This window comes from Gymnoscopelus braueri (genome assembly GCF_963280865.1).
Source record: "Gymnoscopelus braueri genome assembly, chromosome: 8".
Taxonomy (NCBI): Eukaryota; Metazoa; Chordata; class Actinopteri; order Myctophiformes; family Myctophidae; genus Gymnoscopelus; species Gymnoscopelus braueri.
This window is the reverse complement of record NC_137609.1, coordinates 8,570,098-8,583,501: the sequence shown is the minus strand read 5'-3', so window position 1 is coordinate 8,583,501 and position 13,404 is coordinate 8,570,098. Positions and strand designations below refer to the sequence as shown.

General features: G+C 40.8%; 1 protein-coding gene across 2 annotated transcripts; it reads left to right on the top strand.

The window, feature by feature from the left end:
• The first annotated feature begins 1,999 nt into the window (after positions 1 to 1,999).
• LOC308090350 (uncharacterized protein) lies at positions 2,000 to 12,557 on the top strand. Of its 2 annotated transcripts, XR_013933612.1 has the most exons (4): positions 2,000 to 2,177; positions 7,748 to 7,849; positions 8,437 to 10,202; positions 10,603 to 12,556. XR_013933612.1 is itself a non-coding variant. In XM_080435485.1 (3 exons), exons 2-3 carry the CDS (start codon positions 7,780 to 7,782, stop codon positions 9,900 to 9,902), a joined length of 1,536 nt encoding a protein of 511 aa, XP_080291611.1. In that variant the 5' UTR covers positions 2,000 to 2,177; positions 7,748 to 7,779; the 3' UTR covers positions 9,903 to 12,557. The 2 variants fall into 2 exon arrangements, 1 of the variants encoding a protein (XP_080291611.1); XM_080435485.1 differs by having other exon boundaries at positions 8,437 to 12,557.
• Positions 12,558 to 13,404: the final 847 nt, after the last annotated feature.

Here is a 13,404-nt window from a genome sequence, read left to right as displayed (position 1 = left end):
TTAATACACTGCCTGTCTTGGGGCAAAGCATAGAGCCTCAATATTGTCCTGTATGATTACTATATTGGCCTGATACACTTAATTCTCATTTACAGTTTGCTGGAGAATTGTACATGAACATCCCCTGTTACTGTGGGGTTTGAAGGTACAGTATACAGCTATTCAAAATTACATGACAACAACTCAATAACATTGCACTGTTTTAGCATTGCCTGGGTTTGGTCTCAACCAGAAAAGTATATTTAAAACTAGAAAATGTGCTCCTCGGAGCACAAGTCTCCGCCAGCAGACCCGTGCTATTTTAATCAAATGAAATCACTTACCCTATCTTTAACCATAGTTCTCTAGGAATGTTCTAATTCTTACTTAAAACATGTATCTACTGTATCTAATGAGATACAGTAGGGTAAAATATATTTCCATCTCCTGTCTAAGCTATTTATATATTTATATTACATATTGTGATGTCACGTGAAACTGACCAATGTTAGGTGTTCTCAGAGGGACACACACACGCACGGACGGGTGATTTGTACTGGAAGGTACTGTTCCAATCAAGACTGATTGATCCTGTCTTACCTCACTTCAAAAACATTAATGGCTTTTTGAAGTGACACACCTATTTATAGGATTTTATTTCGTCATGCGTCCCTCTAGCCAATCAAAAGCATTGGTGTCAACATATTGTCACGTGTCACGTGGAGCTTGACCAATGTTAGCTTGGCTAGGGGGGGGGGGGACACACAGCGGGACGAAGCGAAAACATACTCTCCGCCTCCGGCGGAGACAAAAATAGGTGGTATGCAACACCTTGGTACAATTTAGGTATAAAGCATGCTTAAGTGGGTGATTTATTTGTATGAGCCAATTGTACTAATTGTAGTAATTGTGTCTAAAATATATAGCCTAAGCCTTCGGGAAAAAAATCATTTGAAAATCCCTTGAAAATAGCAGATCTACAAGCTCACAACGCGTCACAAAGCACGTGAGCTTGTAGATTGCCTATTTTCATATAGCCATGGCTGAAGTGGTTATGATTTACAAAGTAACTAACTAGTGACTAAAGTTTTCAAATAACTGTAGTGGAGTAAAAGTACAATGTTTGCCTCTGAGATGTAGTGGAGACGGAGTAGAAGTAGTAAAAGTATTGAAAATTGGAAATACTCCAATAAAGTAAAAAACATCAAAATGGTACATTAGTACAGTAGGCCTACTTGAGTAAATGTACTTAGCTACTTTTCACCACTGGCAAATACAATATTACAACATGCACTCACAAGCAATAATATTTTCTGTATGGTGTATGTATGCATGCATATTTCTGTTATTCATATATGTAATCATGTAATTTACATATTTTAATGCTATTCATATTTTTTGACTGTCATTGACTTAGCTGACATTCTTTCTTCAGAACATTCTGTAGCCAATTGCTCTGAAGAAAGAACGTCACAGTCAATGAGCGAGAGACCGCCTTCGAGTTTATTTTATTCAGGTCACATGGTTCACAAGTCGGTCACAGCACTTCCTTCTGGCCATACGTAGTTGGCTTCGTTCAGAGAGTGAACGATAGTACTCTTTGGCTCTTTCCCTTTTCGTTCGTTCGTTCGGTCAGTCGGTCGGTCGGTTCCTTCTCCCCCACCCACCCCACAGACACAGTCCAGCCAGAGTCCAGCCAGAGTCCAGCCTTCCTCAAGTTCAGTCCAATCAGGAAAGATGTCTGTTTCTGAGGGAGAGCCCGCCCAGCTCGTGTCCTCCAATGAGGAAAGAGGGACGGTGGGTGAACCCTTCTCTTCAGCCAATCAAAAAAAACTCGCATAAGCAACCGGTCTGAACGGAGTTCATTTCGTTCACCAAAAAGAACCCTAGATTCACGAGCCAATAAGTAAAATGGCCACTTTGCATAACAGGTTTATATTACCGGTGGCTGTGAGCGTGCCTGTGCCTGCGCGTGCCGTGTTGTGCATCATTTATCCTCCTACAGCTGCTTCAGGCTTAACACGTCTCTCTGTCTGGACTCTGGACGCGTCTCTTCATCAGAGGTGCGTGAGAACAACGTGTTGTTCACTGACTGTTGACAAACAAAGAACATAAACGTGTCGTTTTAAAAACAGTGTCTTCGTTATTTAAGCAGCAGGAGGACGTTTGTTAGCAGCTCAACCACTGAAACACAGCAGGTAAAGATGAACTCATTCATGTTGTGTTTACTTTAATCCATTTGTCTTAGCCTTAGATCAAGACTATCATAGATGTATTTGATCGAGTCTTGACTTTTACTTTCGTATATGCAAATTTCAAAATCGATAAAATACATGATACTAGCTGTAGGAGCCAACATTTATATTTTGCTTGTTATCTTATTTTTGTTTGTTTTTTCCCACGCTTTGGTTTGATGTCCCACTTCCCACAGTAATTGACTGATTAGCTCCTGGCTGTGTGTCTGTTCATTACCTTTAGTTTACTTCAGGTGTGTCGTGTGTGTCTCAGGCTGCTGGGCATTCAGTGAGAGAATGTGGGTGAGCTAGGCTCAATATTTTCTGATGACCGTTTTATACGTTTTGCGTTTTATAGGGCGTTTAGGGTCTAAGTTTCATTCTATCATTAATATTTAATGTTTCATTTTATTTTGGTTTCAATCAATTATTTTCCTTTTAGTTTTATATAAAAGCCCTTTACATAGACTCACCCACACATAGTAGGCTATACTTAACAATGACAACTTGTCTTTACTTGAATGACTGGTGCAGCCAGCTTGATCATGGGTTTCAGCAAAGTCAGCCTTGATTTTCTATGACTGTCCCAGACAGTCATAGAACATCAAGGCTGATAGCCTACCTGTTTAACCGGTAACTTTGTACAGATTGGGGTGATGATTAAATTCATCTGGCTGAATGCCCTTACGCACTCTGCAGTGCAGAGACCAATGTCTCTCATTGTGAGAGGAATGTAAAACACATCCAATTCCAAGGCTTTTCTCGAGTAGCCTAATGTTATGCGAAGCAGCCAGGTATAGAGGGCTATTGTTCTAGGTGTTGACAGCTCTCTCGCGGTCATGCACGTGCACCTTCACCAGGCTCCACCGGCAGCCCACCTCTGGTGGGCATTAGGGACATCTGGGTGCCATATGACTGGGCACTAGGAAGAGTGGGCACCTGGAAAGGTGGCCACCTGAATTAGGATTTGTGTCCACAAGTGTTTTTTTTACTTTACATAGCTGCTTTGTTGTTGGTAAGTGATATTTAACCCACTGTTCTTTAAACCCCCAAACACAACACAACGAGGTCAAAAGTACAATATAAGAGTGTATTTGCCAAAATAGTGTGTCACTGGGGTCATCACCATGCCAGCTTGTGAGGGACATTGCCATCAATATTTTATTTTTGCCACGGACATGCAAAACAAGTGATCAATAATATTACCAGAAACATATACATAGGCCTAGCCCCAAATGTATACAGTAGGACTCTTGATGTGCCATAGTGTCTACTCGATCTATTCCACTGCGCTACACATTTTAAAACAAGCCACTTATATATATATATATATATATATATATTAAAAAAACAAAAAAAACAAAGCTACAAGCTCACAACACATCAAGGCATGTTGTGAGCTTGTAGATCAGAAATTCTATTTTCTTTTTAGCCTAAAATGGCATGCCCAAAATTGGGATGTCAGACTTAAAGTGATTAGCTATACTTTAGAAAACCTGGAGACTGGGAAGTTATCCACTGTATAGGCCTACTGGCAGGGCAGTCCTGAGACAGGCATTAAATGTGGCATGTTCCAAGTATATTCCATGTTTGGGATTTCAATAATTGGGTCTTATCAGTACAGACAGTGCTTCCATCTTACATTGCAGGAGCAAAAGGGCCACTTAGCTGCAAAGGTGAATGGGTGCGTTTTATATAGATGGAACAATAGAAAACGGTATGTACGGTATGCCATGCCCATTCATGAAGGGCATGGCAGGATTTAAAGGAATGCAGTGTCACAATAGTTTGATGCAAAGGTGCCTAACTTTGATCAGAGGTGAGGAGGAGGTCTGGTGGTGAGGCTGTGGATCAAGGGTTTCCATGGATTATGCTTGTTGAGTGTTATTATAATTGAGTTATTGTTATTATTGGACGCTTTGAAACACTTTCCCTGAACTGACGAAAATTAGCTTTACTTGTCCAGTTCTGCCCTTCTTTGCCTTGGTAGCAAATAGCTCCTTCTGAACAGATGACATGCCATGTTTTTGCTCTTTTCCACTGTGGTCGTATACCGTTGACTTGACTCACATACTGTACAACGTACGTGGTACAGGTATCACGTACAATACCACAAGTCTCCTGCAACATATTAATGAGCATGTCATCCCGACACTTTATGAGCCACCAAAATTATTCAAACACATTTTTGAAGATTAGATTGTGAATATAAAAAAAAGAGACTTAATTATAGACAATATTTTTTGTAAAAAAAATAAAACTACCACGGACATAGACAAGTCTTGCCACAGACATGTTTGTCCATGTACGGAGATGTTGATGACCCCGTGACGGGGCAGCCTGTGCCCTTTACACACAGACACACTGGTTAAGGACATTGCACGCACACACACTCACGCTGTGTGAGCATGCGTCCGATTAATAATCAAGACCACCAGCCGGTTTGGAAGCAATTGTTTTAAATAAATTGTCTCAACACATTTCGGGAGTGTTGGCAATGACTGTCGCTCAAAACATCACGTGCAGTGAGTGCACACCCTGGACACTGTATACATAGCCAGTCAGTGAGTGCATACCTGTGCACACCCATGACACTGTATACATAGCCAGTCAGTGAGGGCATACCTGTGCACACCCATGACACTGTATACATAGCCAGTCAGTGAGGGCATACCGGTGCACACCCTGGATACTATACATAGCCAGTCAGTGAGTGCATACCTGTGCACCCTGGACACACTGTATACATAGCCAGTCAGTGAGGGCATACTGGTGCACACCCTGGACACTGTATACCAGGGGTGGGCAACTTTGATGATGGAGAGGGCCACTATATTTCCACACTCACTCCAGAGGGCCACATTGCATATACTGTCGGGCCAATCTATGTCACACAAAAGTAGCAAAAATAGCCGATCTACAAGCCCAATTTTGAGCTTGTAGATGTGCTATTTTTGAATTGGAATCCAGATTTATTTTCTTGCAATTTTTTATTTGGAATCCTGAAAAGTCACATTTTTTTTAAATTTCAAATGCATTTAGTTATACTAATGTTAACTTTATGAACTTAAATACAAATATATTAGACATAAAAAAGACAATGGAATTTTAATACTAGTTACACTACTATAGACTGAAGTAATTAAAGCGCGTCATGTTTGCATGTTTGGAATTGTAACAGCTGAAATCAATTAAAAATCAGTATTCCGATATTAAAGGAGGAGTTCACCCAAAAAAAATCTTATTTTCTATCAATTGCACACCCTATGAAGCCTTGAATCCATGGATTATTTTTTATTTTTGTGGCATTCCTAAGATAATAATTTGATTCCCGTCTCCTACCGGCTAATGTATCCGGTAGGAGACACAAAGTTGATTATTTGTGTCTCCTACCGGAAATACACACGGTCATCAAATTATTGTCTTAGGAATGCCACAAAAACAAAAATAAATCCATGAAATCAAGGCTTCATGGGGTGTGTAATTGATAGAAAATAAGTAATTTTTTGGGTGAACTCCTCCTTTAACCTGGGGGCCGCATTAAGTGAAGGTGGGGGCCGCATGTGGGCCCCGGGCCGCCAGTTGCCCATATATGCTGTATACAGAGCACCGAAGTCTGACGTCACTGCCACTAGAGGGCGCTGTTTCACGAGTTTGTGGCTTTATTTTTTGTGTTGAAATCCCCATTTGGGAATCTTGGATCACGTCATATAAGAACTGTGTTCCGAACATAAGCACACCACCCTGGCGTTTTTGTCAGGGGGTGGCTCTGCATCGTTTATGATATTCATTCATTATCATATTCGATACAGCCTGTTTCTGGCGAAAATGGAATTAATTCTGCCTTAAAAGTCTTAAGAACTACTACTTCCGGGTCTGATATCACTGTCCCTACAGCAGCCGCGTTCATGGGAAATGTAGTCTTTGGGTTGTTTGACTAATTTCTAGTGTTTATATTGTGTTACTCTTTGGGTACATTTACACCTTCAGTCGATGCTTCATATCCATACGAGTAAAATCGCCAGGGTGGTGTGTTTATTTTTGGAACACAGTTCTTACATGAAGCGATCTAAGATTCCCCAATGAGGATATCAACACAAAAAGTAAAGCCACGAACCTGCGGAAAAGCGCCCTCTACTGACAGTGACGTCAGGACTTCGATGCCAGTCAGTGACAAAAACCTCCCCATTGTTGGTCACTAGATCCACATGACCGGCATCAGGCAAACGATCCAGTTAGTAATTTCTGGGGTTAAACTTAGAATATGTACAAAAAAATTAAAAACTTTAACATGAAAGCTGACTTTTTTTAATCGAGGGCAAAAAGTTTGAAATTGGAAAACAAGTCATTTTTCCATTTTATTTTTTTTGTTTTAGAAACAAATATTGAAAAAAACAATTCAAATTTTTAATTTTTTGACTTGGTTTTAGAATGTGGCACAACAATTGTTTTATTATAATTGATGGAAGCAATGCAATGTCTTCAGTCCTACTTTGATCACTCCTCTCACCCTGGTCAAATAAAGAATGCTTACAGAATGTGATCAAATATGATCTTCCATTCCTACTATCACTCCCGTGTGGATTAAAAATGAGTCGGATGTTCTTCTCACTCACTGATGGCTTTATTAAAGCACTCTTTCGGCATTAACAGGCCAACGTCAAACTGTTCAGAATAAATATAACAAAACAAACATAATGCAACACATATAACGTAATAAAAGAAAATAAACTTGAAATTAAATTACCTCACTGGCTGCATAATAAATACACACAGGGAATGAGTTCATGGGTGCCCAACAGAGCAGCGACGCATAACTGAAAACAATTCAACCAAGAAAACATAACACATTAACTTAAACTTTCACATTTAAACAAACAAACAAAAACAAACCTTTGTTCGCTTCATGCTGTTACAAACAAACGTCATACACAATGAAACAGAAGTGTAACACTTGCTGTGTCCCACTGACACTATGCCATATAGTGTTCAGGCGTCACCAATTGAAGGCACTTCCGCTACCTCAAACCCAAGTTTAATAACAATAAATCATATGAGAAACAGAAACTGAAATGATGAAATACATACAAAAATGTTTTGGCAACAGCCCAATGTTTTAACTAAGCTTCTACACACCCTGTGCTTCCTCTGTTTTACATCAAACCATTCCTACAACTCAAAATCCATACAGCCCTTTAGTAATCACTCTCTGTGTCTGTGCATGTACTTGGTTGGGAGGGTGGCATGGGGGTATAAATGGTGGAAGGGTGGTCAGTATAATTGGTGGTGGGGTGAACAGATAATGATGCTTGGCTGCAGAAACATTCAAAACAGATTGACAAAGTGCATCTTTTGACACATGTTTCCTTGTGTATTCTTGGATTAAGTGTGATTTCTTCCCTAACATATACATCCCATAATCTTTACACCCAGTTGGGCTTAGGCCAATTTCCTTTACCTTCTGCAAATATTATTGTTGAGTCCACTAGGTCTCCAGTTATTGAACTTTTTTTTTTCAATTTTCTTCATTTCAGACCAGTCTGTGGATTCAAGACTGCAGGTGAAGATGAACTCTCCAGACTCAGCCAGGGACATTTCTATTAAACAGGAGGAACCTGAAGACCACCTACAACTCGGTAAGTTTCATGTGCTCATTCTTTCTTTCATATTTTCTGTTCTGTAGGGCTGTCACAATATCAAATTTACACTATACAATAACAATGTAAAAAAAACTGCAAAAATGTCTAGACATACAGAGCCACGTCATAAAAATCTGTTTAAATAGATTTAAAACTACGTCAACACTTTTCACCAGAAATGTCAACTTTTCATGTCTGGAGGCGGCTCTGTTTCATAATGTCATGCACTTAGTGGCATGAGCTGTGATTGGTCTACTTTGGAGGGGACAGACTGTACATACATAGGCCTACAGACAGACAGACATACCTGTTGTATATGGCTTGGCCTGCGGCCTAATTTACGCCCAATATATATTTTTAGAATATGTATTAAGCTAAAATCTAGCTAAAATCTAGCTAAAATCTAGCCAAAACTTTGAAACCTGATTCTTTCAGGACTTCAGTTTCCAGAAACATCTGTAATAACCTTTAGGGTCAATCTAAGTAGGCAATAGCTCATTTTGTTCATGGAACATGAAAGATGTTTTTTTTTTTTTTATATTTTAGGAATCCAGTATTAAACCATGTTATTTTTCTGCTCCTAGACATACTGCACATGATTGTGTGTAAAGAGGAGGTTTCTCCTGAACAGGAGAGGAGCCCCAGTCTGCTCCAGGAGGAACCAGAGCCAACACAGATTAAAGAGGAACAGGAAGAGCTACTTCAAAGACCAGAAGAGTCTGATGAGTCAATGTTGACATTACTAGCAGTGAAACGTGAAGAAGATGATGAAGACATCTCTACATACTGCTCTGAAGTTGAAGATAAACTTGAATCTGACACTGAAGTCACTGATGACAGTGATGATTGGGAGGAGACCACTAAAGACAGTGATGATGAACGGTGTGACAAGAGTTTCAGTGAGTCAGGTCCCCTGAAGACTCTCCAGCGTATTGACACTAGAGATAAACCTTGCCACTGTAAACAATGTGACAAGAGTTTCAGATCGTCAACTGAACTGACTAGACACCAGCGTGTCCACACTGGAGAAAAACCTTACCAATGTAACCAGTGTAACAAGTGTTTCAAGGTGTCAAGTAATCTGAAGACGCATCAGTATATCCACACTGGAGAAAAACCTTACCAATGTAACCAATGTAACAAGTGTTTCAGGGGGTCAAGTCATCTGAAGGTACACCAGCGTGTCCACACTGGGGAAAAACCTTACCAATGTAACCAGTGTAACAAGTGTTTCAGGTTGTCAAGTAATCTGAAGGAACACCAGAGTGTCCACACTGGTGAAAAACCTTTCCACTGTGAACATTGTGACCAGAGTTTCAGGATGTCGAGTCATCTGAAGGAACACCAGCGTATCCACACTGGTGAAAAACCTTTCCACTGTGAACATTGTGACCAGAGTTTCCGTCAGACATCAGCCCGCAATAGACACCAGCGTGTCCACACTGGAGAAAAACCCTTCCACAGTAAACATTGTGACAAGGGTTTCAGCCATTCAGGTCACCTAAATAAACACCAGCCTCTCCACACTGGAGAAAAACCTTTCCACTGTAATCATTGTGACAATAGTTTCACTAGGTCAACTTCTCTGAAAAGACATCAGCTTATCCACACTGGAGAAAAACCTTTCCCCTGTAAATGTTGTGACAAGAGTTTTAGTCATTCCAGTGACCTGAATAGACACCAGCGTGTCCACACCCGAGAAAAACCTTTCCACTGTGAACATTGTGACAAGAGTTTCAGCTATTCAGCTGCCCTGAGGAATCACCAGCGTACCCACACTGGAGAAAAACCTTTCCCCTGTAAACTGTGTGACAAGAGTTTCAGCCATTCAGCTGGCCTGAAGAAACACCAGGGTATCCACACTGAAGAAAAACCTTTCCACTGTAAAATGTGTGACAAGAGTTTCAGCCATTCAGCTGGCCTGACGAAACACCAGCGTATCCACACTGGAGAAAAACCTTTCCACTGTAAACTGTGTGACAAGAGTTTCAGCCATTCAGCTGGCCTGAAGAAACACCATCCACACTGTAGAAAAACCTTTCCACTGTAAACTGTGTGACAAGAGTTTCAATCAGTTACATACTTTGAAAAAACATTGGATTATTCACATCAAGGGTAAACATGTCCACTGTTAATTATTAAACAGTGGTATGGAGGTAGTTTGACAAGCTACATTTTATTGATATCAACGGTAACAGTAAGCATTTATGTTTTTGTTATGTTTCGCCCCCCTAGTGGACCAGAGGTCCCGGGCAAGACTTTAGGATCTAAAACTTGCCTGTCGCCAGAACCAATCAAATCCATGAATGTCTGTCTGTCCGTGGGTCTGTGGAGGACGCACCGACTCTGTGTGTTTCGAGTCAGGGCCGGATCTACCATATGGGCACTTTGGGCACGTGCCCAGGGGCACCTGGGCATCAGGGGAAAAAAAATAAAAAATCCCCATTTTGCAGTTATCTAATACGAATGAAATAAATAAATGATGTCAAAATAAATAAGAGTGGACCCCCCCCCCCCCAAGTCCATTTTAGAATAATAAAAATACATGTTAAAATGATTAAAAATACTTATTTAATAGAACCTGAACCGACTCATGCATCGTAAGTAATTAATAATGAAGAATTAACTTAACACAGTGTCAAATTAGCTAGATTAGAGAAAAAAAAGAAAAAAAAACCTTTTTTTTTCTCGCGCGCGTGAAACTGCATTGCAGTTCCAGTGCCCAGGGGCACTGAGAGGTGTTAATCCAGCCCTGTTTCGAGTAGATTTAGGCATCGTCTTCCATGACTGGCCAAACTGACCCATTAGCTTTATGGATTAGCCCATTTTTACATCATGTTTGTGCCTCTGCATTAAAGTGGTAACATGCTAAATAGAACGCCAGTCGTCTGTGTCTGCTGGTCCATCTGTCACCAATGTCTCTGTACAGTATGTATACTATATTTATAGAGTACACTACGTACAGAGGCGTCATTTCAGAATAACTAAAGGGAGTCAAAACATATCTTTGCTACTGCAATTTTTTTTTATAACAGAAACGAAATAACGGAAAATAAAACATGACACATGACTGTATGGCTGACAAGAAAACACATCGACAAGTGATGGGCATGGATTGAGATGCAATAGACATGTCAATTTAAAATCAGATTTGATTGCACACAAAAAAGTGGACATGCAAAATAATTATTTTGACCAAAATGTTTACTAATGGACTCCTAATGTGTCATAGGGTCTATTCCAATGTGCTGCACATTTTAAAACAATAGTATGCCATGAACAAGGAAACTTGTAAGAAGAAAAAAGATATGTAGGTCTACATGATGAGTGATTAATGAATGGCATGCCAGGATTTTTATTGAATCCAGTGTCACAATAGTTCAATGCGAAGGCACCTAACTGTCATGATTTATGACCTTGATCTGCTTGCCCCAGTACACATACATGTGGTGAGTCACTCATCTTAGTAAGAGTAGCAGGATGGGCGTTGGTTCCCACTCTACCCACCATCCTCCGCCCACTCATCAGTGGGCTGATTGGCATCAGTATTAAAGCAGCACACCTCCTACCACAGTTAGCTGTCTGTCTCCACACTGGTTGTGTTTCCATTTCCAGGCTGGCCTGTTGGGCTCGCCTGTGTGTGTCTCTCCATCTGGCTGTTTATGCACTTGCCTTATGCTGCATGGTACATGGTCGTGAACTTGACCATGACCGTTTGTGTCCTTTGTAGCCCCGGTGTGTGTCTCCAATTCTGCTGGTGTTTTGCTCCGGGCGTGTGGTGCTTTTCCACGCTGCACAGAGGGTACGTTGGTGGTCCTCCTTCTCGGCAGTATAGCAAGTTAATTTAATGTCTTGTGGGCATTGTAATGACCATGGCGGTGGCCTTTATTTCAGTTTACTTCTTACCGGTGTCCACCGCTGCAGGCAGGCCATTGTGGCTTCCGCCTTTGCTACGTTACTGTCTGTCTCTCTGCTCCTGTCTTAATGAATGTTAGTATTATAAATTGTAAAATGACACGGCCGTTTGTTGTTTCAGGCCCCATGATATAACACTGCTACTTTGCGGGTTGTGGTTTTACCACACCTTAAGAACGTCTTACATCGACGCACCACTCTGAGATTCCTTCCGTTCCTAAACGACTAGCTGTCTGTGCTGTGGCTCAACCGGGCCTATACCCTTATATGGGTTGAGGCACTCCTACCTGTCGCCTCGGTCCACAACCTCCAGCTCACAGTCAGCCTCGTGGTTCATTCCTTTTGTTTATTTTGATATTGTTTATTTAGTGTTATTCTTTGTTACGTTTTTTTTGGTTATTATTGCTTATTTCGTACTACTGTTTATTTGGTTACTGTTTATTTGTAAGACTAGGCCTACAGATGGCATTCTATTCTATTCTGTTGTCTGTCTTGCAGGCCTGTTGCTGGGGACCACTGGTGTGAGAGCAGGTGATGGCCGCCCAGTTTGGTTGTGGTAACCCCCCCTTTTTGCTGTGCTTTGGTGTGTAATCCATTCTAAACTAGTTTGCTGTGACATATTGGGGTGCCCCCCTCCTCTGGGTCGGTCGGCCTGCCCATCCTCCCCCTTACTCCCCAGCACTGGCCCTCTAGGCAAATAGGTTTTATTGTTAAGTGCATTGTTGCATTGTTTTAGTCTATTGAATGTTTTGCTCCTTGATTATGAATGTCCAAATAAAGCCTTTTGTACTTTTTGGCTAAACACCGTTTCTGCCTAATTTATTGTACAACGAACTGTGTTCAGGTGGTTGATTAGGATCACAAATATTTCCTGGGGTGCAACTCCCTAGGTGGCGTAGTTGGCTATATATATAAATTCATACCGCCCTGCTACATAAGCATAACACAAATCAATCTGTGCGTAAACAACCTTTACTGAGTGACAAATATGTGCCATCATTAAAGGGGAAGACCACTCATTTTCAACATTGAACTATGTCTTTAATACACCTTAGAGCTGTTGTGTGGAAATAAGAAAAAAGTCCCCCTCAGCCAAAAGTACACCCTGCGTATGTCACTACTCACTGATCACATGACCTCAATCAATTATCCTTTTCTAGGCAACACAGAAGGGGGGGGGGGTTTCTTATTTCCACACAACAGCTCTAAGGTATATTAAAGACATAGTTCAATGTTGAAAATGAGTGGTCTTCCCCTTTAAGAGAAAACGCATACTGTAGTTCTAAATACGTGAGGCCAGAGGCCTGTTTTAATCAGAAACTATGAAAGCACAGATATTGTAAAGACTAATCAATGTATTAGTTTTTAACAGATACAATACATGACTATAGGGAAAGAAATGTAGTTGATTTCAGAGGCGAGTATTTAAAGAGAAGGCACCCAACTTTGAACAGAGGTGAGCTAACTTTTCGGTTGGAGAGGGACTCAGGCTGTCGATGGATGGTTTCCATGGATTATGATTGTTTAGTGTTATTATAGTTGTTATTGTCATTAGTGGACACTTTGGAACACTGTCTCTCAACTAACGACAAACCGCTTTACCAGTTCTGCCATCCTTTGCCTTGGTAGCAAAGCAA

Excerpts from the sequence above, each read along its gene's own strand:
- LOC308090350 (XM_080435485.1), top strand. The coding sequence starts at position 7,780 with ATGAACTCTCCAGACTCAGCCAGGGACATTTCTATTAAACAGGAGGAA. Across the intron at positions 7,850-8,436 it reads TGAAGACCACCTACAACTCG|ACATACTGCACATGATTGTG; the intron begins GTAAGTTTCATG and ends TTCTGCTCCTAG.